This window comes from Ovis aries, chromosome 5, assembly GCF_016772045.2.
Source record: "Ovis aries strain OAR_USU_Benz2616 breed Rambouillet chromosome 5, ARS-UI_Ramb_v3.0, whole genome shotgun sequence".
Classification (NCBI taxonomy): Eukaryota; Metazoa; Chordata; class Mammalia; order Artiodactyla; family Bovidae; genus Ovis; species Ovis aries.
Genome location: NC_056058.1, coordinates 4,274,520 through 4,294,075, shown reverse-complemented (window position 1 = coordinate 4,294,075; position 19,556 = coordinate 4,274,520). Strand labels below are relative to the sequence as shown.

The 19,556-nt window shown below is 59.0% G+C and overlaps 1 protein-coding gene across 11 annotated transcripts in view; it reads left to right on the top strand.

The window, feature by feature from the left end:
• The window catches only part of CRTC1 (CREB regulated transcription coactivator 1), an 84,931-nt gene that overhangs the window by 39,498 nt on the left and 25,877 nt on the right, over positions 1–19,556 (top strand). For 8 of the 11 annotated variants that reach the window (XM_060416202.1, XM_060416201.1, XM_060416200.1 and 5 more), the window contains exons 2-6: positions 12,397–12,513; positions 13,668–13,715; positions 15,214–15,351; positions 16,424–16,485; positions 18,311–18,405. In XM_060416202.1, the coding sequence (XP_060272185.1) occupies positions 12,397–12,513; positions 13,668–13,715; positions 15,214–15,351; positions 16,424–16,485; positions 18,311–18,405 (460 nt within the window). The remainder of the gene's footprint in view (positions 1–12,396; positions 12,514–13,667; positions 13,716–15,213; positions 15,352–16,423; positions 16,486–18,310; positions 18,406–19,556) is intronic. The other 3 variants (XM_027969384.3, XM_060416199.1, XM_027969382.3) reach the window with 1 other exon arrangement.

Below are 19,556 nucleotides of genomic sequence, written 5' to 3'. Positions count from 1 at the left end.
GGCTACAGTCCGTGGGATTGGAAAGATTGGAAAGAGCCTGTCACGACTGACGCGACTGAGCATGCGAACAGAGATTCAAAACAAAAACAGGAAAAAACAAAACCCAGAGCTCTCTTTCGTCATGGCTCTGGAGACAGGAAGCCCGCAGATCCAGATGTGGGCAGGGTTGGACCCTTCTCGGCGCTCCGAGGGGAAACCCATCCCAGGCCTCTCTCCCAGCTCTGGGGGCTGCTGGTAAGCCTTTGAGGCTCCTTGTCTGCAGCTGTGTCCCCCGATCTCTGCCTCCACCTTCACCTGGCCTCCTTCCTGTCTTCCGTGCTCTCTTCCTGTAAGGATACCAGTCACTGGATTTAGGGGTCTCCCCAAACCCAAGATGACCTCATCTCAAGAGCCTTAACTAATCACAGCTGCAAAAGCTGTTTTCAGACAGGGTCCCATCCTGAAGTTCCATATGGGCCTACAGCCCGAGTTGAGGGGCTGAGCGGATTCACCCCAGGCTGGGCCTTCTCCTTGGTGCTGCCTCACACATGCCCCTGGTGAGCAGGCACGGGACCTTACATTTAGGCAGCTGATTCCAGAAACGCCAGCTGTGGTTTTCCACCCATCGTGTCTCTCTTACCAGCAGCCCCGGGGGCAGCATGCATCTCTTTTTTTTTTTTTTTTTTAGCATGCATCTCTTGTCACCTCTGCCTCACTGACTTCCGGCCTCTCCAAGCCCAGGCCCAGAGAAGACCCTTCTTCGCAGGCCGTCCCATCCTGTACTGGGGGCTTCTGCTGGGAGAGTCCTGGGCTCCCTGGCTTTGCCTGGGCCTGGCCAGCCAAGGGTGACCTCAGAGGACACGGGGTGTGGGGCAATTCTGGGCTTCCCAGTTCCAGATACAGCTGTCGATGGTCCCTTCCTGGGGATGAGAGCTGGTCCCCTAGGCGCTCACGGAGGCTGGGCACGCAGGGCCCCAGCTGTCAGGCTGGCTGGCCCACCAGACAGACACAGGCCAGCTGCTTGCCCGTGAGAGGGGGCTGTGGGCCAGATTGTGGCCCCCAGATTGCTGTGTGGAAGCCCTAGCATCCAGTGTGACCAGAGGTGGAGGATGGAGCTTTGAGAGGTGCTTGAGGTGACATGAGGTCATAAGGGGGCATCCTGAGTCCATAGGGTGGGTGTCCTCTTAAGAGGGAGACTTGCCCCTGAGCACACCCTGAGGAAAGGCCACGCGAGGACCCTGGGCCACGGCGGCCTCCCGCAGACGGTGCTCACCGGAGGCCGTGCTGGCAGCCTCCTCCCAGACTCCAGCCTCCACAGCTGTGAGAAATACAAGCCGCCCATTCTGTGGGATTTGGTTATGGTGGCCTGAGATTTTTTTTTTCCTCACCACATGGCACGTGGGATCTTACTTTCCCAATGAGGAATCGAACCTGCACCCTCTGTGCTGAAAGTGCAGAGTCTTAACCACTGGACTGCCAGGGAAGTCCCCAGAGGGTTATTTCGGAAGGAAGGGGTCAGGAAAAGCTTTTTGAAGATGTCATGTTTGAGCTGAAACCCAAAGAATGAGAAGGAGCTCCATGGAAGGTTCCAGAAAAGGGCAAGGTGGGTGCAAGGGCCCAGAGGCAGGAGGCATGGGACGGCCTTCTGGGCCACCAGGAAGTTGCAGTTTGCCAGGGCAAGAGTCTGGATCGTACCGGAGGCCCCGTCCCCTTTTCAGGTGGCCTCCGCGCGAGCCTGTCATTCCCCCAGGGCCTCAGTTTCCCTACTTGTCAAGTGGAGAGGAGCCCTCTCCGTCTGAGGGCTGCTTCAGGGTCCCACCCAGAGTGGGCGCCTGGCTGGCGGGCCGGGGGAGAGGCCCCCAGGCGCCAGCTGTGCTGCACTCAGACCTCAAGGGACCCTTCCTCCTCCCCAGCCCGAGCGTCTGGGCTCAACAGCCGCCACCGCCGAAGGAAACAAAACGTGCTCACAGTGGACCCTCTGATTCCGCCAGGGTTGGGGATTTGGCAGCGGCAGCCGAGTCTGATTAAAGGCATTCCGAGGCACACTCGGTGTTTGTGTATCTGGTTCTGTATTTACACTTTGGGAACGAGCAAGGAGGCAGCTGGGGAGTGTCTCCACCAGCCAGGGGCCGGGGGCTGGAGTGACTCAGCCTGGAATCCGAGCTCGGCCGCATGCCTGTGACGCTTTCATTCATTCCCTGACTCATTCATTATTCCTTCCTGTGCTCAGCAGACGTGTCATGAGAAACTCCAGCGTACCAGGCACACTTCGGGGGGGTCAGCCTGGCCTCGCCTCGCTGTGGAACCCTCCCTTGGTGTGGGGGCCCATGCTGGGGTGGGGCTGGGGTAGCAACAAAGTTAACAACAGTGAGTTATTATTATTTTCGGCTGCATCTGCCTCGTGGGGTCTTAGTTCCCCGACTAGGGATTTTCTTTTTTAAATATATTTATTTGGCTGCACTTGTTCTTAGACCCTTGACCAGGGTTCGAACCTGAGCCCCCTGCAGTGGGAGCAGGGAGTCCTGGCCATTGAGCCCCCAGGAAAGTCCCCCTAACTGGTGATTGAAACAGGGCCTTGGCAGAGAAAGTGCGGGAGTCCTACCCAGAGGACTGTCAGGGCGTTCCCAATGACAGTGAATTAAAAATGAACTAAGAACCGAAATGGAAGAGGACCACCTGCAAAATTCCTAGAAGGAAGCGCCACAAGCACAAGGGCGGAAGTGGACCCTGTCAGCGTTGAAGTCGTCTGTGCGTCAGAAGACTGTCAAGAGAATGGAAGGGCAGAGGAAGAAGAGGTCTGCAAACCATGGAGCTGTGCGCGTGTGCTAGGTCGCTGTGGACTGTGGCCCACCAGGCTCTGACAAGAGGTTGATTCAGAATGTTAAGCTGCATTAGAGCACAGGGACCTCAGCTTGGTCCTCTGATGACCTAGCGGGGTGGGATGGTGGGGTTGGGAGGGAGGCTTAAGGGGATATAGGTATACATATAGCTGATTAACCAAGGGCTTCCCTGGTGGCTCAGACATTAAAGTCTGCCTGCAAAGCAAGAGACCCGGGTTCGATCCCTGGGTCAGGAGAAGAGAAATGGCAACCCACTCCAGTGTTCTTGCCTGGGAAATCCCATGCAGAGGAGCCTGGCAGGCTACAGTCCATGGGGTTGCAAAGAGTTGGATCCAACTGAGCGACTAATACGTATAGTTGATTGACGTTGTACGGCAGAAATCAACACAATATTGTAAAGCCATTATACTCCAATTAAAAAAAAAAGACCCAGAATATATACTCAATAAGGAAAAAAACATTCAACTCGGTTTTTAACAAGGCGAAGGACTTGGCATTTCTCCAAAGATACGCAAATGGCCGGTAACCACATGATAAGATGCTCAGCATCAGTAGTCAGCAGGGAAATGAGAATCAGAACCAGAATGAGGTACCCCCTCCCAACCGTCAGGATGGCCACTGTCAAAACAGCAGGAATTAGCCAGTGTCGGTGAGGACGTGGGGGAATTGGGACCCTGTACACCGCTGGTAGGAATGTAGAACGGTGTGGTAGCGTGGAAGCCAGTCTGGCGGTCCCTAACAAGATACATATGAAATTACCGTATGATTCAGCAGTTCTCCCTGTAGGTGTATTCCTGAGGGATTTGAAAGCAGGGACTCAGGCAGGCACTTGTACATGCACGTCCACAGCAGCACTAGTCACAGTCGCCAGGAGGTGGGCCGACACACGTCCATCGGCAGATGAATGGATAAACACGGCGTGGTCCGTCCGTGCAGTGGAATGTCAACTCAGACATAAAAAAGAGTGAAGCTCTGACACATGCTACAAGGCGGATGAACTCTGAAAACACGCCGAGAGAAAGAAGCCAGACACAGACAAATAGTGTGTGATCCCCTTTGTGCATGTTAGAGTCACTTCAGTCGTGTCTGACTCTGCAACTGTTATGGACTGAAGCCTGCCAGGCTCCTCTGTCCATGGGATTTCCCGGGCAGGAATACTGGAGTGGGTTGCCATTTCCTTTTCCAGGGGATCTTCCCAACCCAGGGATAGAACCCGCACCTCTCATGTCTCTTGCATTGATGGGCTGGTTTTTTACCAGTAGCGCCACCTGGGAAACCCAGTGCCCTTTGCATGAAATGTCAGAAACAGGCAAATGCAGAAGGCAGTGGCACCCCACTCCAGTACTCTTGCCTGGAAAATCCCATGGATGGAGGAGCCTGGTGGGCTGCAGTCCATGGGGTCGCTAAGAGTCAGACACGACTGAGCGACTTCTCTTTCACTTTTTACTTTCATGCATTGGAGAAGGAAATGGCAACCCACTCCAGTGTTCTTGCCTGGAGAATCCCAGGGATGGGGGAGCCTGGTGGGCTACCGTCTGTGGGGTCTCACAGAGTCGGACACGACTGAAGCGACTTAGCAGCAGCAGCAGACAAGTAGAAAACAAGTTGGTGGTTGTGGGGCTGTGAGGGGGCTAAGGAGCGACTCTTAATGGGCACTGGGTCTCTTCTGGGGTGATGAGAATGCTCTCCACCTAGCTAAAGGTGGGGACCGTACAGTACTGTGAATGTACTAGACGCCACTGATTTGTGCACTTTAAAGTGGTTCACTTTCTGTTGCGTGACTGATAAAAAAAAGAAAAAGTTTAAAAAGAGAAAAGCAATCCTGGGCCTTCCTGGCTGGGTGCGTGTGCCGGCGCAGCAGGCTGCCCGAGCCTCAGGTGTTCGTTCCCGGGGTGGGCAGCAGAGGTGTGGGGAGAGACAGGTCGTCCCACGGCTGTGGTGAACGCAGCCCGGGAGGGCCTGCCTCCCCTCCTCAAACTCTCGTCTGGTGCTGAGCAGCTGAGACTGGGCAGCCTCTTGGGGCCAGTTCCTTGGAAAGAACCTGCAGGGCCACAGCCAGACAAAAGTGGGGCACAGGCACCCGTGGGGAACGCTGGCTCTGGAGAACGCAGCAGCAGCTCCATGAGATTCAGAGTCAGGTTTTCAGGGGCTCTCGGGGGCTCCCTGCAAAGGCCCCTCCAGCTGCTGGAATGCTTGGAGAACCTGGCAAAGCCTAGGTCCCTCCCTTCCTGGGGGCAGCCTCCAGAAGTGGCCCCTTCAAGGGCCCCTCTGACGTCAGCAACCTCCTGAGGACTCCGCCTTGGGGAGCCCAGTGGGCGGGGCTTCAGGCCAGGGTGTGAGAATCCCCTGGGCTTCTGCTCAGCACTCAGGTCCCCAAAGGGTGCCTTCTCGATGGATTTGCTCTCCACTGCCCTCTCATGCGTGGTTCTTTGGCTGTGCACCCGGGAAGCTGTCCTTCATCCCTGGGCCTCAGTTGCCCCAGAGGCAGGGTGCTCTGTCCCACGGGGGCACAGGAGGCACACGGGCCCCGCCTGGGATTCCAAGCACACAGTCATCGTTTCTGCGCTCACAGGCTCTTCCGGCGTCTGGTCTCTCAGTCCCCACAGGGATGCCATGCCGCACCGCTCTGCCAGGGTCCTCTCGGGGCTGGCGGTCTGATGGGAAGAGACAGACCTCGAGTGGTTTTGGAGAGTGAGCCGTGGAGGTGACTCCACAGTGGAGAGGTGCACCGTGTTGGGCCGGCCCAGCGGGAAGAACCTCTTGGAGGAGGGAGTGCCAGTGCAAAGGCCCTGAGGCAGCCCCCTCAGTGGGCGGAGTGCGGTGACTTGTGGGGAGCAAGGGGCCAGATAGTGTAGGCCTTCATGGCGAGAGGGGGGAACAGGTCTGCTCAGAGCTCGAGGCTCCTCCCGGACCCTGTGCTGTGGCCCCCGCGCCTGCCCTGGCTTTGCAGGACAGAGCTCAGCCTTCAGTGTGGCCACTCCCCTTAATCTCATTAGGAGGCTGGCCAGTTGCCATGGTGGTTGTGATGGGCCCGAGCAGGGCTGGCTCTTTCCAGAGAGCGAGGCCTGGGAAGAGCTGACAGATGGGAATTCGCTGCATCCTGGGGGGTCTCGCGAAGGATTGGGACTACCCTGGGGGGGTGGCTGCGTCTGCCATGCCTTCTCAGGGCCACTGGCCCCCAGTCGTGCCCCAGCCTTGTGGCCTCCACTCCTCCTAGCTCCTCAGATGCTGCCAGGATGTGGGCGGGCCGTGCCCAGTAGGGGTGTGGACACAGAAATGGGAAACACACCTCGAAGGGCAACTCTGTCCCCGTGAGGTCCTGCCAGCAAGGGGGTTGGGGGAAGCTGGAGAAGTCGCCATTTCCCCACCGTTCTGTAGGGGCAGTGGGGATGGGTGTGGGGGGTCGGTCCTGACTCAGGCTGTCAGGGAGGACCAGTGGGGCTTTCCTGCCTAAAGACAGGTGCCCCAGGGCTAAGGCAGGACTTGAGGCGGCCTTTTAAAGAGTCTGCTCACTCTCTGGCTGTGTTGGGCCTTCGTGGCAGCGCACAGAACCTTTTGTCGCCGTGCTGGAGCCTTTGGCTGTGCTGCGCAGACTGTAGCTATGGCATGGGGGCTTGGTTTCCCAGAGGCACTTGGGATCTTCGTTCCCCCAACCAGGGATCGAACCCTCGGCCTGCACTGCAGGCGTGTGTGCAGGCTAGGTCGTTTCAGTCCGATTCTCTGTGGCCCTGTGGACTGTAGCCCGCAGGCTCCTCTGTCCATGGGGTTCTCCAGGCAGGATACAGGAATGGGTTGCCGTTTCCTCCTCCAGGGAGGATCCTCCCGACCCAGAGATCACACCCACGTCTCTGATGTCTCCTGCCTTGGCAGAGGGGTTCTTTACCACTAGCGCCGCCAGGGAAAGCCCCTGAGGGGGCGTTCTACAGTGAGGCCCGTGCCGCATCCCCACCTTGACAGAGCCGACATGGTTGGGTTGATGCCTCTGACTCGAAGCTTCCAGACAAGGTGCTGTGCTCTGGTCTGTGATGTGACGTCGCCTCTGTGACGCTCTGCGATCCCAGCCACCCGCTGGTCCGCAAGGTTATCCAGGACTCAGGTTCCAGGAGTGGAGTCCCTGCCCTGCTTGCCCACTTCTGAGCCTGGTGGCCCTAGGCCGTTCCTTTGCCTGCTCAGCCTCAGTTTTCCCATCCGGGAACCCCCTCAAAGGCCCTGTCTTAGATTACGTTGTGTCCCCTCAAAAGATATGTCTTCATGCTCACCCCATAGCCTGGGAACGTGGCCTTCCTTGGCAAGAGCACTTTTGCAGATGTAATTAAGGGTCCCAAGATGAGACGATTCTGAAATAGGATGGGCTCTGAATCTAATGACAGGTATTATTCTGAGAGAAAGGAGAGGGTGTGGGACACAGCCACAGAGGGGAAGGCTGTGTGGAGATGGAGGCAGAGGTCGGAGCCGTGAGCCAAGGATTCCCGGAGCCCCCTCAGGCCGAGAGAGGCTGGGGATGGATCCTCCGTCCACGGCTCTGGAAGGAGTCAACTCTGCCCACACCTTGATCTTGGATTTCACCTCTGGACTTGTGAGGGAGTGAATTCCTGTTGTTCTAAGCCACCCACTTGATGGGAATTGGTTACAGTCAGCCCGGGATACTTAAGACAGAATATTTGTGATGCTTAAATATGCTGATACAGAGAAGGGCTCTGTGCCCCATGGTGGGGGGGGTGCTCTGGGGTGCCGTCTGCAGCGCGTGGGGTGGGGAGATGCTGGCCAGAGGGTGGCTAAGCTCAGTGCTGTGCTTCTGGTTGTCTGGTGTGGCCCCATCGGCCCCATCGCTGACCCTAGGGTGTGGCCCCACGGAGTTGGCTGGTTGGTTCACACCTGAGAGCAGGAAGGTTTGAGAGGCGTGAACTGGGCCGTTCTGGAAAGATCTGGGGCTGCAGAATGCTGGTGGGAGGCAAGGCCAGATATATGGCAGCACTGCCTGGGGCCCTGGTGTGGCCACATGCAGGGTCAGCGCCAGACACATTGTGACTGGCAGGCCGGGAATCTCGGGGGCCCACCTCCTGGTGGGGGCAGGATGGGGACGGTAGACAGGGTCTCAGGTCAGGCATTTGTTTGTTTTGTTTTAATATTGAATTTATTTGGCTGCACTGGGTCTCAGCGGCGGCACACAAGATCTTTTATTTTCAGTATGTATTTAGTCTTGGTTCCACTGGGTCTTCGTTGCTGTGAGCAGCCTTTCTGTAGTTGCACTGAATGGGGGCTTCTCTTCGTTGCACTGCACGAGCTTCCCATTGCTGTGGCTTCACTAGTTGGAGCCCACAAATTCAGTAGTTGTGCGTGGGCTAAGTTGCTCCACGACCTGTGGGATCTTCCCGGACCGGGGATCGAACCCGTGTCCCCTGCACTGGCAGGCGGGTTCCAGATGGGGGTCCAGATGCGGATCCCCTGATCAGGGCCCGCACCCACCCCCTTGCCTTGGATGCAGAGAGTCTCAGCCACTGCAGCAGTAGGGAAGTCGAGGGCCAGGCACTGTGGAGCGCACAAGTGTGGCTAGACACACCAAGGGGCGTGTCAGAAGAGTCTGGGCCAGTGGAGCTCTTATTGTTGTGATTTTATCCCTTTTAACTCAGTGGAGGAAGAGGGTAGCTTTAGAGGAAGCTGGCTGGGCAATTTGGGACCTCCCTCTACCATCTTCGCAGTTTTTCTGTGAACCTGAACCTTTGATAATGAAAACGGAGGTTAAGAGCAACAACAGGGAGAATTCCCCGGCAGTCCAGTGGTTAGAGCTCTGCGCTTCGAATGCAGGATTAGACAGGCAGTCCCTCGTTGGGGAGCTAAGACCCCACATGCCTTACAACAACAGCAACAAGGCCAGAGGCCCATGTGAAGGTGACTTGGGGGGCTGCTCCTTGAGTGGGGTGTCAGGCCCCTCCAGGGCGGATGTGGAGGTGGAGCTGTCACAGGCGGCTCCCTGGGGTGGGGGAGCACAAACTTGGGGTGCTTTGGGATTGGACGCCTGGAGGGAGTGAGGAGTGGGGAGAGCAGAGGGCAGGGAGGCCCCTGTGAGTGAGTGAGAGGGCACCTGCCCGCCCTCCGCACCTGGAGCGAGGCCTGCGCTCACAGCGGGGGAGCCTGGTCTTGAGCCCCAGGCTGTCTGACCCTTGGGCCAGAAGCTAAGGGGAGCCTGAGAGGCGCCACTCCTCCAGGTCAGCAGGTCTTGTCCAGGCGTCACCACCCTGCCGTGCTGCCTTCCCGCCAAAACCCACGAGAGCGGGGCAAGGGGAGGGGCAGGCACAAGCCTCCCCAGGGCAGCAGGGGCTGTCCTGAAGGGTCCTCGTGTGGCCTCCGAGTGGAGCGGTCGCCTGGTTCGTGGACGTCCGCTCCCGAGCACGGGAGCCATGATGCTCATTCTCTTATTCATTTTAGTACTCACTCACGGGTTCTTGTGCTCCTTTGTTCCACTAGCAGGTGCTGCGGAGTGTTAGACCCTGGCTTGGATGCTGGGTTTATGGTGAGGCTGAGGGTAGGGTAGGAAGTACTTTCGAGAACCTCTCTCCGGGCAGAGGGATGCAGGAAGGACTGTGGTTTGACAGGGGAAGAGGCCTGAGCTCTGTGTCCAGCAGGTGGTCAGACCCTGCCCGGTAGCATCACTCTCTTGGCCTCCTTGGGCACCCTTGGAGGCATCAGGCCCACGGGTGGAGCCTAGGCTGGCACCTCCTCACCCCAGCGTCTGCCTACTCCTGGGGTTTCCTGGCCAGGCATGGGACAGCAGTCAGCCCCTGCAACAGTTAAGGGGCCCTTAAGACCGCCTTCACGTCTGACACCAGCTGCAGAGACTGAGGGTTCCCAATACTATACTAGCGCTTCCCTGGGGGCCCAGATGGTAAAGAGCCTGCCTGCCGTGCGGGAGACCTGGGTTCCATCCCTGGGTCAGGAAGATCTCCTGGAGAAGGAAATGGCAACATTTCCTTGCCATTTCTGGAACACCCCAGTCCAGTGTTCTTGCCTGGAGAATTCCATAGACAGAAGAGTCTGGCGGGCTGCAGGCCTTGGAGTCACAGAGTCAGACACGACTGAGCAACTGAAAAAAAATAAAAAGAACACTACACACAGCTCACCGGTTCACGGAAGGACTCAGAAGTCGCTGAAGACCTTCATACTCATGGTCATGGTCTGTTTCTTAGTTCTATCTATGCATTTGTTTTTATTTACAGCTGCACTGGGTCTGTTGCTGTGCGCAGGCTTTCTCTAGTTGTGGCAGGCGGGGGCCCTTTCTAGTTGCGGTGCCTGGCCTTTCTGAGGGGGTGGCTTCTCTTATCAGAGATCGTGAGCTCTAGAGCACAGCGCACGGGCTTACTTACTTACTTACTTACTGAGAACCTCAGTGGCCTGAGCCCCCTACCTCTGTTAGCAGAGATACCCAGTGTGGCCCGAGGCCCCAGGCAAACAAACACACTTTTACGTGGCAGGACTTTCACTTCCCAGGAGCTGGGAGCAAAGGTCAGACAGCCCTGGGCCAGGTTAACTCTAAAGTGAAAGTGTTAGTCTTTCCAACTCTTTGTGACCCTGTGGACTGTAGCCCACTAGGCTCCTCTGTCCGTGGGATTCTCCAGGCAAGAATACTGAATTGGGTTGCCATTTCCTTTTCCAGGGGCTCTTCCCAACTCAGGTCCAACCCAGGGATCAAACCCAGGTCTCCTGCACTGCAGGCAGGTTCTTTACCAACTGAGCCACCTGGGAAGGCCTGCCTGTGGCGCTCCACGTACAACCAAGAATGAGTACGGGGGTTCCCCAGAGGAAGAGAGGGGCCCCACACCAGCTCCACTCCAGAGGCCATACCACAAAGCCTGACATTCCTGCAACAAAGTGGATGGGGTTTGGGGGCCCCTGTGGAAAGGAGAGGCTCTGGCCGAGATGGCCAGGAGGGCCAGCATTATCGCAGACACACAGCCGTGAGCAGCGCATTCCCCTTCTGGGCTCCCTCGGCCCAGAAGGTATGATGCGAGCACTTCCTGTATCACACGCCTGGTGTTTACGCACACACACACTCAGTCTGGACAGCCCACTCTATGGGAGGGGAAACTGAGGCCCAGGAGGGGGCTGTAGCCTTCAGGGCCAGGTGGTACTTGAGAGGTGGGGATAAATGTGGGTTCCTGCTCTGTGGCTCAGACACTAGAAGGGCCTGGGGGGCGGGTCTCAGGTCCAAGGATACCCGAGCCCACCCTGCTTGGCCTCACCTGGCCCCTCCTGACCAGGGGCTGGCCTGTGTTATCCTGCGTGACCCAGGGCCCTGGGGAGGAGGGACCCGGGGTGTTCGTGGCGAACATCTCCAGCTTTGGGAGCCAGGGTCTGGGTCCACAGATGCCTGAGAGCCACCCGTGAGGCATGGAGCAGGGTCAGGCTCCTTCCCGGCCCTGCCGCCCTTCACAGGAAACAGCTGTTTACCTGGGTGAGGTGCTCAGCCGGGCCAGCGGCCAGTTCCTGAGCTCCGCTTCCCCCTCCGGTGTCCAAGGCCCCCCAGGAAGCTGGGGCTGGCGTGGGAGAGTGGGGCGGCGTGGGCGGCCAGCGAGCGGCGCACTGCCAGGAGCTGTTTGTGAGGGAACGTGAGCTGCTCTTGTTGTGTACACACTGTCGACCCTAGCAACCATCCCGGCAGGCCGGGGCGGACGCCCACCCCTCCCCTGGTGCCCAGCGGCCGCCCCTCGGTCACAGCACGGCATCCCAGGGCAGATTGATGGGCCTCGGGGACCTGCCCGAAGGCCACCGATGGTGTCAGCCGGGTCAGGAGCCTCTGCTATTCCTGGCAAAGTGGAATGGATGCTCTGGCGAGGGAAGGCCGGGTCCCAGCCCTGCTCGGAGGCAGCTGTGACCCGTCAGGGAGCCCCGGGCTCTTGATTCTGAGTCCTGGCCCAGGGGGACAAATCCACATGTGAGTGAATGGCGGAGGACCGTGCAGGGATGCGGCCAGCCTGGATGAAGGTTCTCTAGTGGGTGAGATGGGTGGGACAGGCAGAGGGGCTCTGGGGGCTTGGGCCAGACTCCTCAGGACTCAGGCAGGATCTGGCAGGCCAGCTCATGCTGTACTTTGAGAAGCCAGCGCTGCACTTCAGAGCCGGCCCCTCTGATTCAGACCAGTGGAAAGACAATTTCTCCCGTGTCCGGGCGTAAATTCGCAGCCTCTGGCCCGCGCCCCAGGAACACAGCCTTTGGCGTGATAAGAAATGGCTCCCCCGGGTGGGTGAGGGGCCGCCTGCTCAGGCTTCCAGGCTCCAGGTCCACCTGATACTCTTGCTTAGTCACCAGTTGTTCGAAGCAGCCAGTGAGGCTCCCTCAAGCTCACGGAGGCAGCACCCTCCCGGATGGGGAGGCGAGTTTCCCTGCCTGGGGTGGGCCACCTGGGGCATCTTGGGTCTGATTCTGCTGGTTCACGGCTCCTTTGAGGATCTGAGTCGCGGAAGTCCACATCCTCCGCGCCTGGTGTCACACGTAGAGCCCTTGGGAATGGCGCTCCGCAGAGTGTGCTCCGGAGGTGTCTTCTCCCTCCCCCCCGCTATAGCTGTCAGCTTCTCTGTTGCAGCTCCAGCTCCAGAAATCCCAGTACCTGCAGCTGGGCCCGAGCCGTGGCCAGTACTATGGCGGGTCCCTGCCTAACGTGAACCAGATTGGGAGCAGCACCGTGGATCTGCCCTTCCAGGTGAGCCCCCTCCCCTCCCCCACGCCACCTCCCCCCTGGGGTGTGCTGCAGGCTAGGCCCCACCCTGTCCGCTGTGCGAGAGTGCCTGTATGCCAGCCTGTGAATGTCGGGGATCCCCAGGCCATTGCTGCCACCTGGCCCCCTGCCGCAAATCCCCCCTTGCCCACTCCTTCCCCTGGGATGGCCTGGCCAGGCCTCTCCTGGATCCCCCCTGCCCGTCCCCAGTCAGCAGACCCCGCAGCAAGGCCAAGGTCTGGCGGTGAGCATTTCGGCAGCCGCTACACCTGTTGGCCGGCTGTGCGGCAGCGGGAACCGCTCAGGGCCTCTGGGGCTTGGCTCCGTCCCGCTTCACTAATCCGCACGCCCAGCAGTTCTCAGAAGGACGCCCCGCGGCCTGACCCCACTTGTCTGCAAACGTTTCTTGGCAGAGACGCACACAGCGCGGCTCCCGCAGGCCGCGTAGCTGCTGCGCACATCCTTATCGTAAATAAGAAGAGATAAGGCCCATCGCCTGCCTCTCCCCCTGGGCCCGGTCCCTCTACCCTGATCTGCAGAAGAAGTAGGGGCATGGGGGGCCCAGGAGCCAGGCTGAGAGCTGCCTGCCCCCCAACCCCCCAGCATGGTGTCTGGGCTTTGCAGCGACAGGTCCACTGAGCGGCCACACACCTGTCCCGTGGCTGGGACAGAGCCCCAGAAACAGCCACGTCCGTGTGCGTGCTGACAGGCCAGGCGGAGCTGGGTCGGCCCCGCAGGGAGCTCAGTCCCGTTCGTTCCCCAGCTGTGCTCCTCCCGCACTGCTGTGGGGATGTGACGGGGCCCCGGATCCCACGGGCTGGCTCGGGGTCCAGCTGGCTCAGCTCTCAGTCCCCAGGGCCTCCTCCGATGGCCTCTGCGTCAGAGCACATGCACCAGGCAGTCTTGCTCATCTTGGCCAGGGCCCCCGCTTGGTGGGTTTTCTCCCCTCCTCCCTACTCGCCCCTTCCTCTGTTTTCCCCATCCCTTCCTTCCTCAAGGAGTGTGTCTCTCTGGGCACCCCAAGCTTGGTCTGGGGCTACCGTAGGGCCCCCGAGGGCCAAGGGGGGCCTTTTGGGTTTCCCGCTGGGGGACCAGGCGAGGCAGGAGTGTCTCAAAGTCTCGGTTCTTTGCATTTTCAGCCCAGCGGATTTCTGGGGGAGGCTCTGGCAGCGGCTCCTGTCTCTCTGGTAAATGAGCCCCTGGGCTGAGGTCTCGGCACCCCCGGCACGTGCGCGGGCGCTAGGTACTCCTGTGCGGCCGCCCTCGTGGCCCCGTGGGAGGTGGCGCCTCCGCCAGTAGAAGCAGGTCTGCCTTGCACCCCCCGGTCCGGGGACGTGCGTGTGGGCGCGTCCAGAGGCCCCTGCCCTGGGGATCCAAGCATGCCGCCGACGCTGCATGGGTTCGTTCCTGAGACACACACACACACGTGCGCAGGTCCTAGACTCGGCCTGGCGAGCGGGGCTGCGGCTGGTCTGAGCTGCTCTCTGCCTCTGGCTCTGCTTCAGCTGCCTCAGTTTCCCCTCTGGGCTTCCAGGCATCTCTGGGAGGAGATGAGCGGCCTGTGCCCTCTGGTTCCCATGCCTGGATGGTGAGGTCGCTGCCGTCTCCCGGGCCTGCAGCCTTTTGGAAGCAGAAACACATAAAGACCCAAGCTGGCAGGGTCCAAGAAAGACGGGTCCCCAGGCGCCAGGGAGAGCAGTCAGCCCCGAGTGCTAGCTGAGGTGTTCGGACAGGTGGGGCAGAGCGATGAGGCCGCCAGGAGCAGGCTTCCCAAGGAAATTGCTTTTCGCCTGGCTGCGCAGAGAAGAGAGAAAGGGCCCAAGGGCCAGATGGCTGGGTAGGGGGCCGGTAGCTGCATCCAGAGCTAGTCTACGGCTGCCAGTCTTGCCCCCGTCAGATGGTGTGGGGGCCCCGTGGCGCCAAGGCAGGTGGAGAGCAGGCTCCTGGGGACCTCCGGGGTGGGAGCAGGGCCTGACCGGGGGCCTCATGCCAGCCCCAGGTTCTGGAAGGGAGCCCCGTCCGGCCAAGCTGTGGTCCAGGGCTCCGGAAAGCGCGCCTGCACTTGGCTCCCGGTGGAGCTGGGACAAGGCCGTGGGGGAGGGTGCGCGGGGGTCGAGCCTCAATCAAGACCAGCCCCAGGCTCGCCGAGGAGCCTCCAGGGAGCCAGAACTTGGCCAGGTGGGCCCCTGACGTCCTGGGCTGGAAGCCCTGGGGCTGTCTCTTGGCAGGCCCCTCCAGGGATGACGTAGGTGGGGAGAGGAGGTCGGCCAGGCCCGGAGAGAGAGGGCGGAGGCCCGTCTGCACCTGGCGAGGCTGGAGGGGGGCCCTCTGCACCCTGGCACCCCAGCCGGCACCAGGCCCCGAGCTTGCACCGCTCTGCCTGGCCCGTGCATGCCGGCCGCACTGCACGCCTGCCGCCCCGGAGCCTGGGACCCCCGGCTCGCTGCCACCCCCCCCACAGTGCTCGGAGGCTGGGGGCAGGGGCCCCAGAGGAAAGGAGGCCCATCTGGAATAGCCAAGGGTATCTCCAGAGGTGGGGGGGGGGCTGTTGGGGGGACCTTGAGGTCAGATTCTGGGGGGTCAAATCTCGGATCACAGCGGATAACCGTGGTATGGGTTCCTCTCTTTTCTTGTTCCCTCTCTTCCTCTCCTCCCTCCCTGCATCGGTCCCCTCCCCACCCCCAGACACCGTTCCAGTCCTCGGGCCTGGACACCAGCCGAACTACCCGGCACCATGGGCTAGTGGACAGAGTGTACCGGGAGCGTGGCCGGCTGGGCTCCCCGCATCGCCGACCCCTGTCAGTGGACAAACACGGAAGGCAGATATCCTTTCCCAGAGGATGTGGGCAGTGGGGATGGGGTGGGGGTGGAGATGGAGGCGGGGACCGCTTTCAGCGACAGCGCGGCCTGCTGCCCACACCGTGATGGAATCAGGGCGGGTCCAGTCTTCCAGGGCTACTGGGCAGCACCAGGAAGGGCGTACAATCACATGGCAACCCCAGAAGGCTTCCTGGAGGAGGCAGTGCAAGCTGAGGCGACTTCAGCCAGGCGGGGGGTTAGGGGAGCACAGTGAAAACGGAAGAGACCCCTGGAGCATACAGCCTGGGATGCGTTGGGAGGGTGCACTCAGACGCCTGCCTGGGCAGGGGGCCCAGGAAAGCTGTGAGCCGGGCATCCACACGTCAGGGCCATGGTGGTGAACCCTCCGGGCGCCACATGGAGGGCAGCCCAGCCAAGGCAGGGGGGCTGAGGGGGATCTGAGCCTGAGCCGGACCCAGACAGGTCAGAGGGAGGCTATCAGAAGACACAAAATTTGCCTTTGCACCTTGGCCAAGCAGAGAAGACTGTCAAGAATCCCCCCATCCAACCCCCCACCGACTTGGCTGCCCCTTGGTGCTTCGCCAGCCAGCCTCCCCCGCCCCCAGCATCCGAGTGGCTGCTCCTGGGAAGCCCAGCTCTTGAGCACAGAGAAGGCTGTTCTTTCCTGCCTCTTGTTTCCACAGGCTGGGGGAGCCTGAGCAGCTGGGCCCCAGACTGAGCGCTCGGGGCCCCGGGAGCCACCCCGTCAGCCCAGAATTAAGAGTCAAGGCCGGGGTCAGCTGAACTAGACTCCCTGCAGTCCCCCCGCCCCCACGGGCCCCTGTTTCACGGCTGAGGCCTCTCTTGGAAGGGGCGCAGCCCGCACGTGCGCTTGCAGGGGGTGAGTGCTGAGTGCTAGGTGGACGGGGCTGCACCCTGGGGGCTGCTCGCAGCCAGGCAGGAAAGGCCCCCCGCCCCGAGGCCCCAGCTGTTCGCAGCCTCCCAGCAGCCTGGCTTCTCGGGCTGGCCCATGCAGGGTTCCTGGGGCTCAGGGAGGGCCTGAGCCAGCAGCACCATCCCCTTAACTCACACGCACGTGGACAGCTGCCCATATGGCACCGTGTACCTCTCGCCACCTGCGGACACCAGCTGGAGAAGGTCAGTGACCCAGAACCAACCCCCAGCCCTCTCATTGGAAACAAAGCAATACTTCCATCGTGGTTGTGCTTGGAAAACCAAGATGTAGTCCCTTAAAAATGGCAAAACTCTAGAAATCAGCTCTATCCCTGTAACAATGAGGTCACAGTTTTGGGGTCTTCCAGGGATTCTTTTTTCCTTTCTCTGATTTATAACTTTCTTTTTCTTTTCTTTTTTTACCAAAGTTGGGATTGTATGGAATATGCAGTGTTGTCACTTGCTTTATTTCATTTAATGTGCCATTATGATTGTTTCCCACATTCCCAAAAAGCCATAGAAAATGTGACTGGAACAGTACTATATATTACTAGAAAATCAGGGAAATAGATACATGTAGAAGGTTTAAAAAACCCATAATGTCATCATCTAGGAAGACATAGCAACAGCAATATAGCTAATATAAATACCCTCAATAACACAGTTGATATTTGCACACCAGTGTTAATGTACTCGGTGCTTCCCAGGTGGCGCTAGTGATAACCAGCCTGCTAGTGCCTGGGACATAAGAGACACAGGTTTGATCCCTGGGTCAGGAGGATCCTCCGGAGGAGGGCACGCCATGCCACTCCACCATTCTTGCTTGGAGAATCCCCACGGACAGGGGAGCCTAGTGGGATACAGTCCATGGGGTTGCAAAGAGTCAGACAGGACTGAAGCTACTTAGCACACACACATGGGCACACCCATGAGTATGCTTTAAAGACACAGGCGTGTATACTTACAAATGGTTAAAAAGGCAAACTTTATTTTAGTACAGATATACAAAAAAATATATGTAGGTGATTTCAGGAAACAAAGGTCAAAAGTAAGCAAGCTGTTAAAAAAAACCCACAAAATATATGTAATTGAGTAACACAGTTAAATGCCCACCATTTATGACCACGTAGTCATAGCCTAGGTCCTGTTTCAACCAGCACATACATTAACACATTATTGACCAGGGGATTTCTGCAGAGACGAATGCCTGTGGCGTTGATAACGTCTCCAGTCAATAACATGTCAACTGATGTAGGACACACAGAGCTCTATAGAGTTGGGGCTGTTATTCTCCCCATTTTTAGGCATAAGAACACAGAGAGGTCAGAACACTTGCTCAGGGACACACAGCTGGTGGGGGGGGGGGCAGGATCCCCCAGCTCCTCATTGCTCATCCAGCCCCAGGGTCAGAGACAGCACCGCCCTTTGTCGTCTGCTCTTGGCCCTAAGCCAGGCTTCCTCCACGTCACTCTCAGCGTCTGGGACATTCCTGTTGGGTGCGCATGGTTCTTACTCTCACCCCCATGGTGGCGGTGCAGCTGGTCCTGCCCTTTGTGTGTCGGCCCAGCTTCCCAAGGCTGCCTCTGGGTTCTTAGGCAGGCTCCCTCCAGGCATCTGCAGCTCAAGGCGTATTGTGTCATTGGGGCAGAGACTGGAGCCCCTCCTGGGTGCTGGGCAGCATTGGGTTGGCTGGAGCAAGACCTTCCTTGGCTTATTTGTCACTGGTGGGGCCTCTGTGATGGCCGCTGTGGGACCGGCAGGCCTGCTCTCTTCGGGCTTGCAGCATGAAGGCACCACCCTTTGCCTAAAGCTGAGAGCCCCGTCCGAGGGGCAGGGACGGGCAGGGGCTTTGCAGGCGAAAACCATGGTCACTGTTGTGGTTCTTCAGGGTTTTGCTCAGGTCGCAGCTCACAAAAATGTCCCACACCTGTCACCCTCTTCTGTCGTGTGGGTCCCGGGTGGAGTGGAGCCAAGATTCTCCCTTTGTCCCCTTTGGGCCTGAGTCTCACTGTTTCTCTCCTCCCCCTAGGACCAATTCTGACTCCGCCCTGCACCAGAGCACAATAACGCCCACCCAGCCAGAGCCCTTTACGGGTGGGTCCCAGGATGCGCACCAGAAAAGAGGTATCGGCAGAGCCCACGGCACCTTTCCTAGGGTCAGGCAAGTCCAGTAGGTGGCCACTATGCCCTCAGAGGTCACGGACCTAAGAAGGAAGACTCAGCCAATGCTGTATAACATGAGTTCAGAGAAACTTCCAGAGATGGCGCTGCTTGAGCTGGATTTTGAGGGATGCGTAGGGGTCTTCTGGGCAGAGAAAACAGTCCCAGTGAACTCACACTGGCTTCTGTTGACGGACTCAGGGTAAGACCTCACAGTCTAGGGGGTCCTTGCAGATTCTTTCAAATGTTGGGAGCAGCAAGCCCAAGCAGAAGGAGCTTTTATCAGCCCATGACCAACAGCTGGGGCTAGACGTTCATCTTCAGGTACCATTCAGTCCCTGGCTTCGCACTGGATCGTTTCCTGACTCTGATGCTCAGAACCCGCTTGGTCCCTAAGGTCCGTCCTGAAATACTGAGTGGAAGAGAGGTGCACTCTGGTCATGCACACACCTCTAGCTGGGGCAGATCTGTACCCAGGCCCTGGTCCTTTCTTGGAGCCAGGTGTGGAGGCAGTGTCCTTGGGACCTTCCAGGAAGGTACACGGCATCTTAAAGACTGGGGCAGTGACACCCTGAGAGGGCAGTGTGATGCTGTGAGGCCAGCCCTCAAAACCCATGTGGGCCTGACCTGCTCCAGGACCCTGAAACCAGAGAGTGAATCTTGTACGCTGATGTCCAGATGCTTCCCACCTTTTTGGTAGCATTTCACTGTGTGAGTATGTAAACATACCGGGGAGATTTTGCTGATAGGAGGAGGATGGACACCAGAACTTCACCCTTCGGCTGGCAGGCACCCTGCTCATATGAGCTTTCCAGCTCATTGGGCACCAGCAGTGAGATCGCGGAAGGGAATGTCTCCATAATAAAGCAAGGATTCCAGACTCCTGGGTGGATGAGAGTGCGCCTGTGGCGCCCTCCTGCTCCTGATGCTGGAGGGAGCTTAGAGAGCACGGTCTACCCTGAGGGAGGTCCCCACAGAGGCTTGGGCTTTTGGCATGGACAAGTGGACTTTGCCCTCCCAGGGACTCTTTGTGACCCCTGGCAACTCTGAGTCCTGTTGGCCTTGGGGTCAGGGGCGGGAAACACATCACCTCTCCTGTTCCTCTGGGAGGGGCC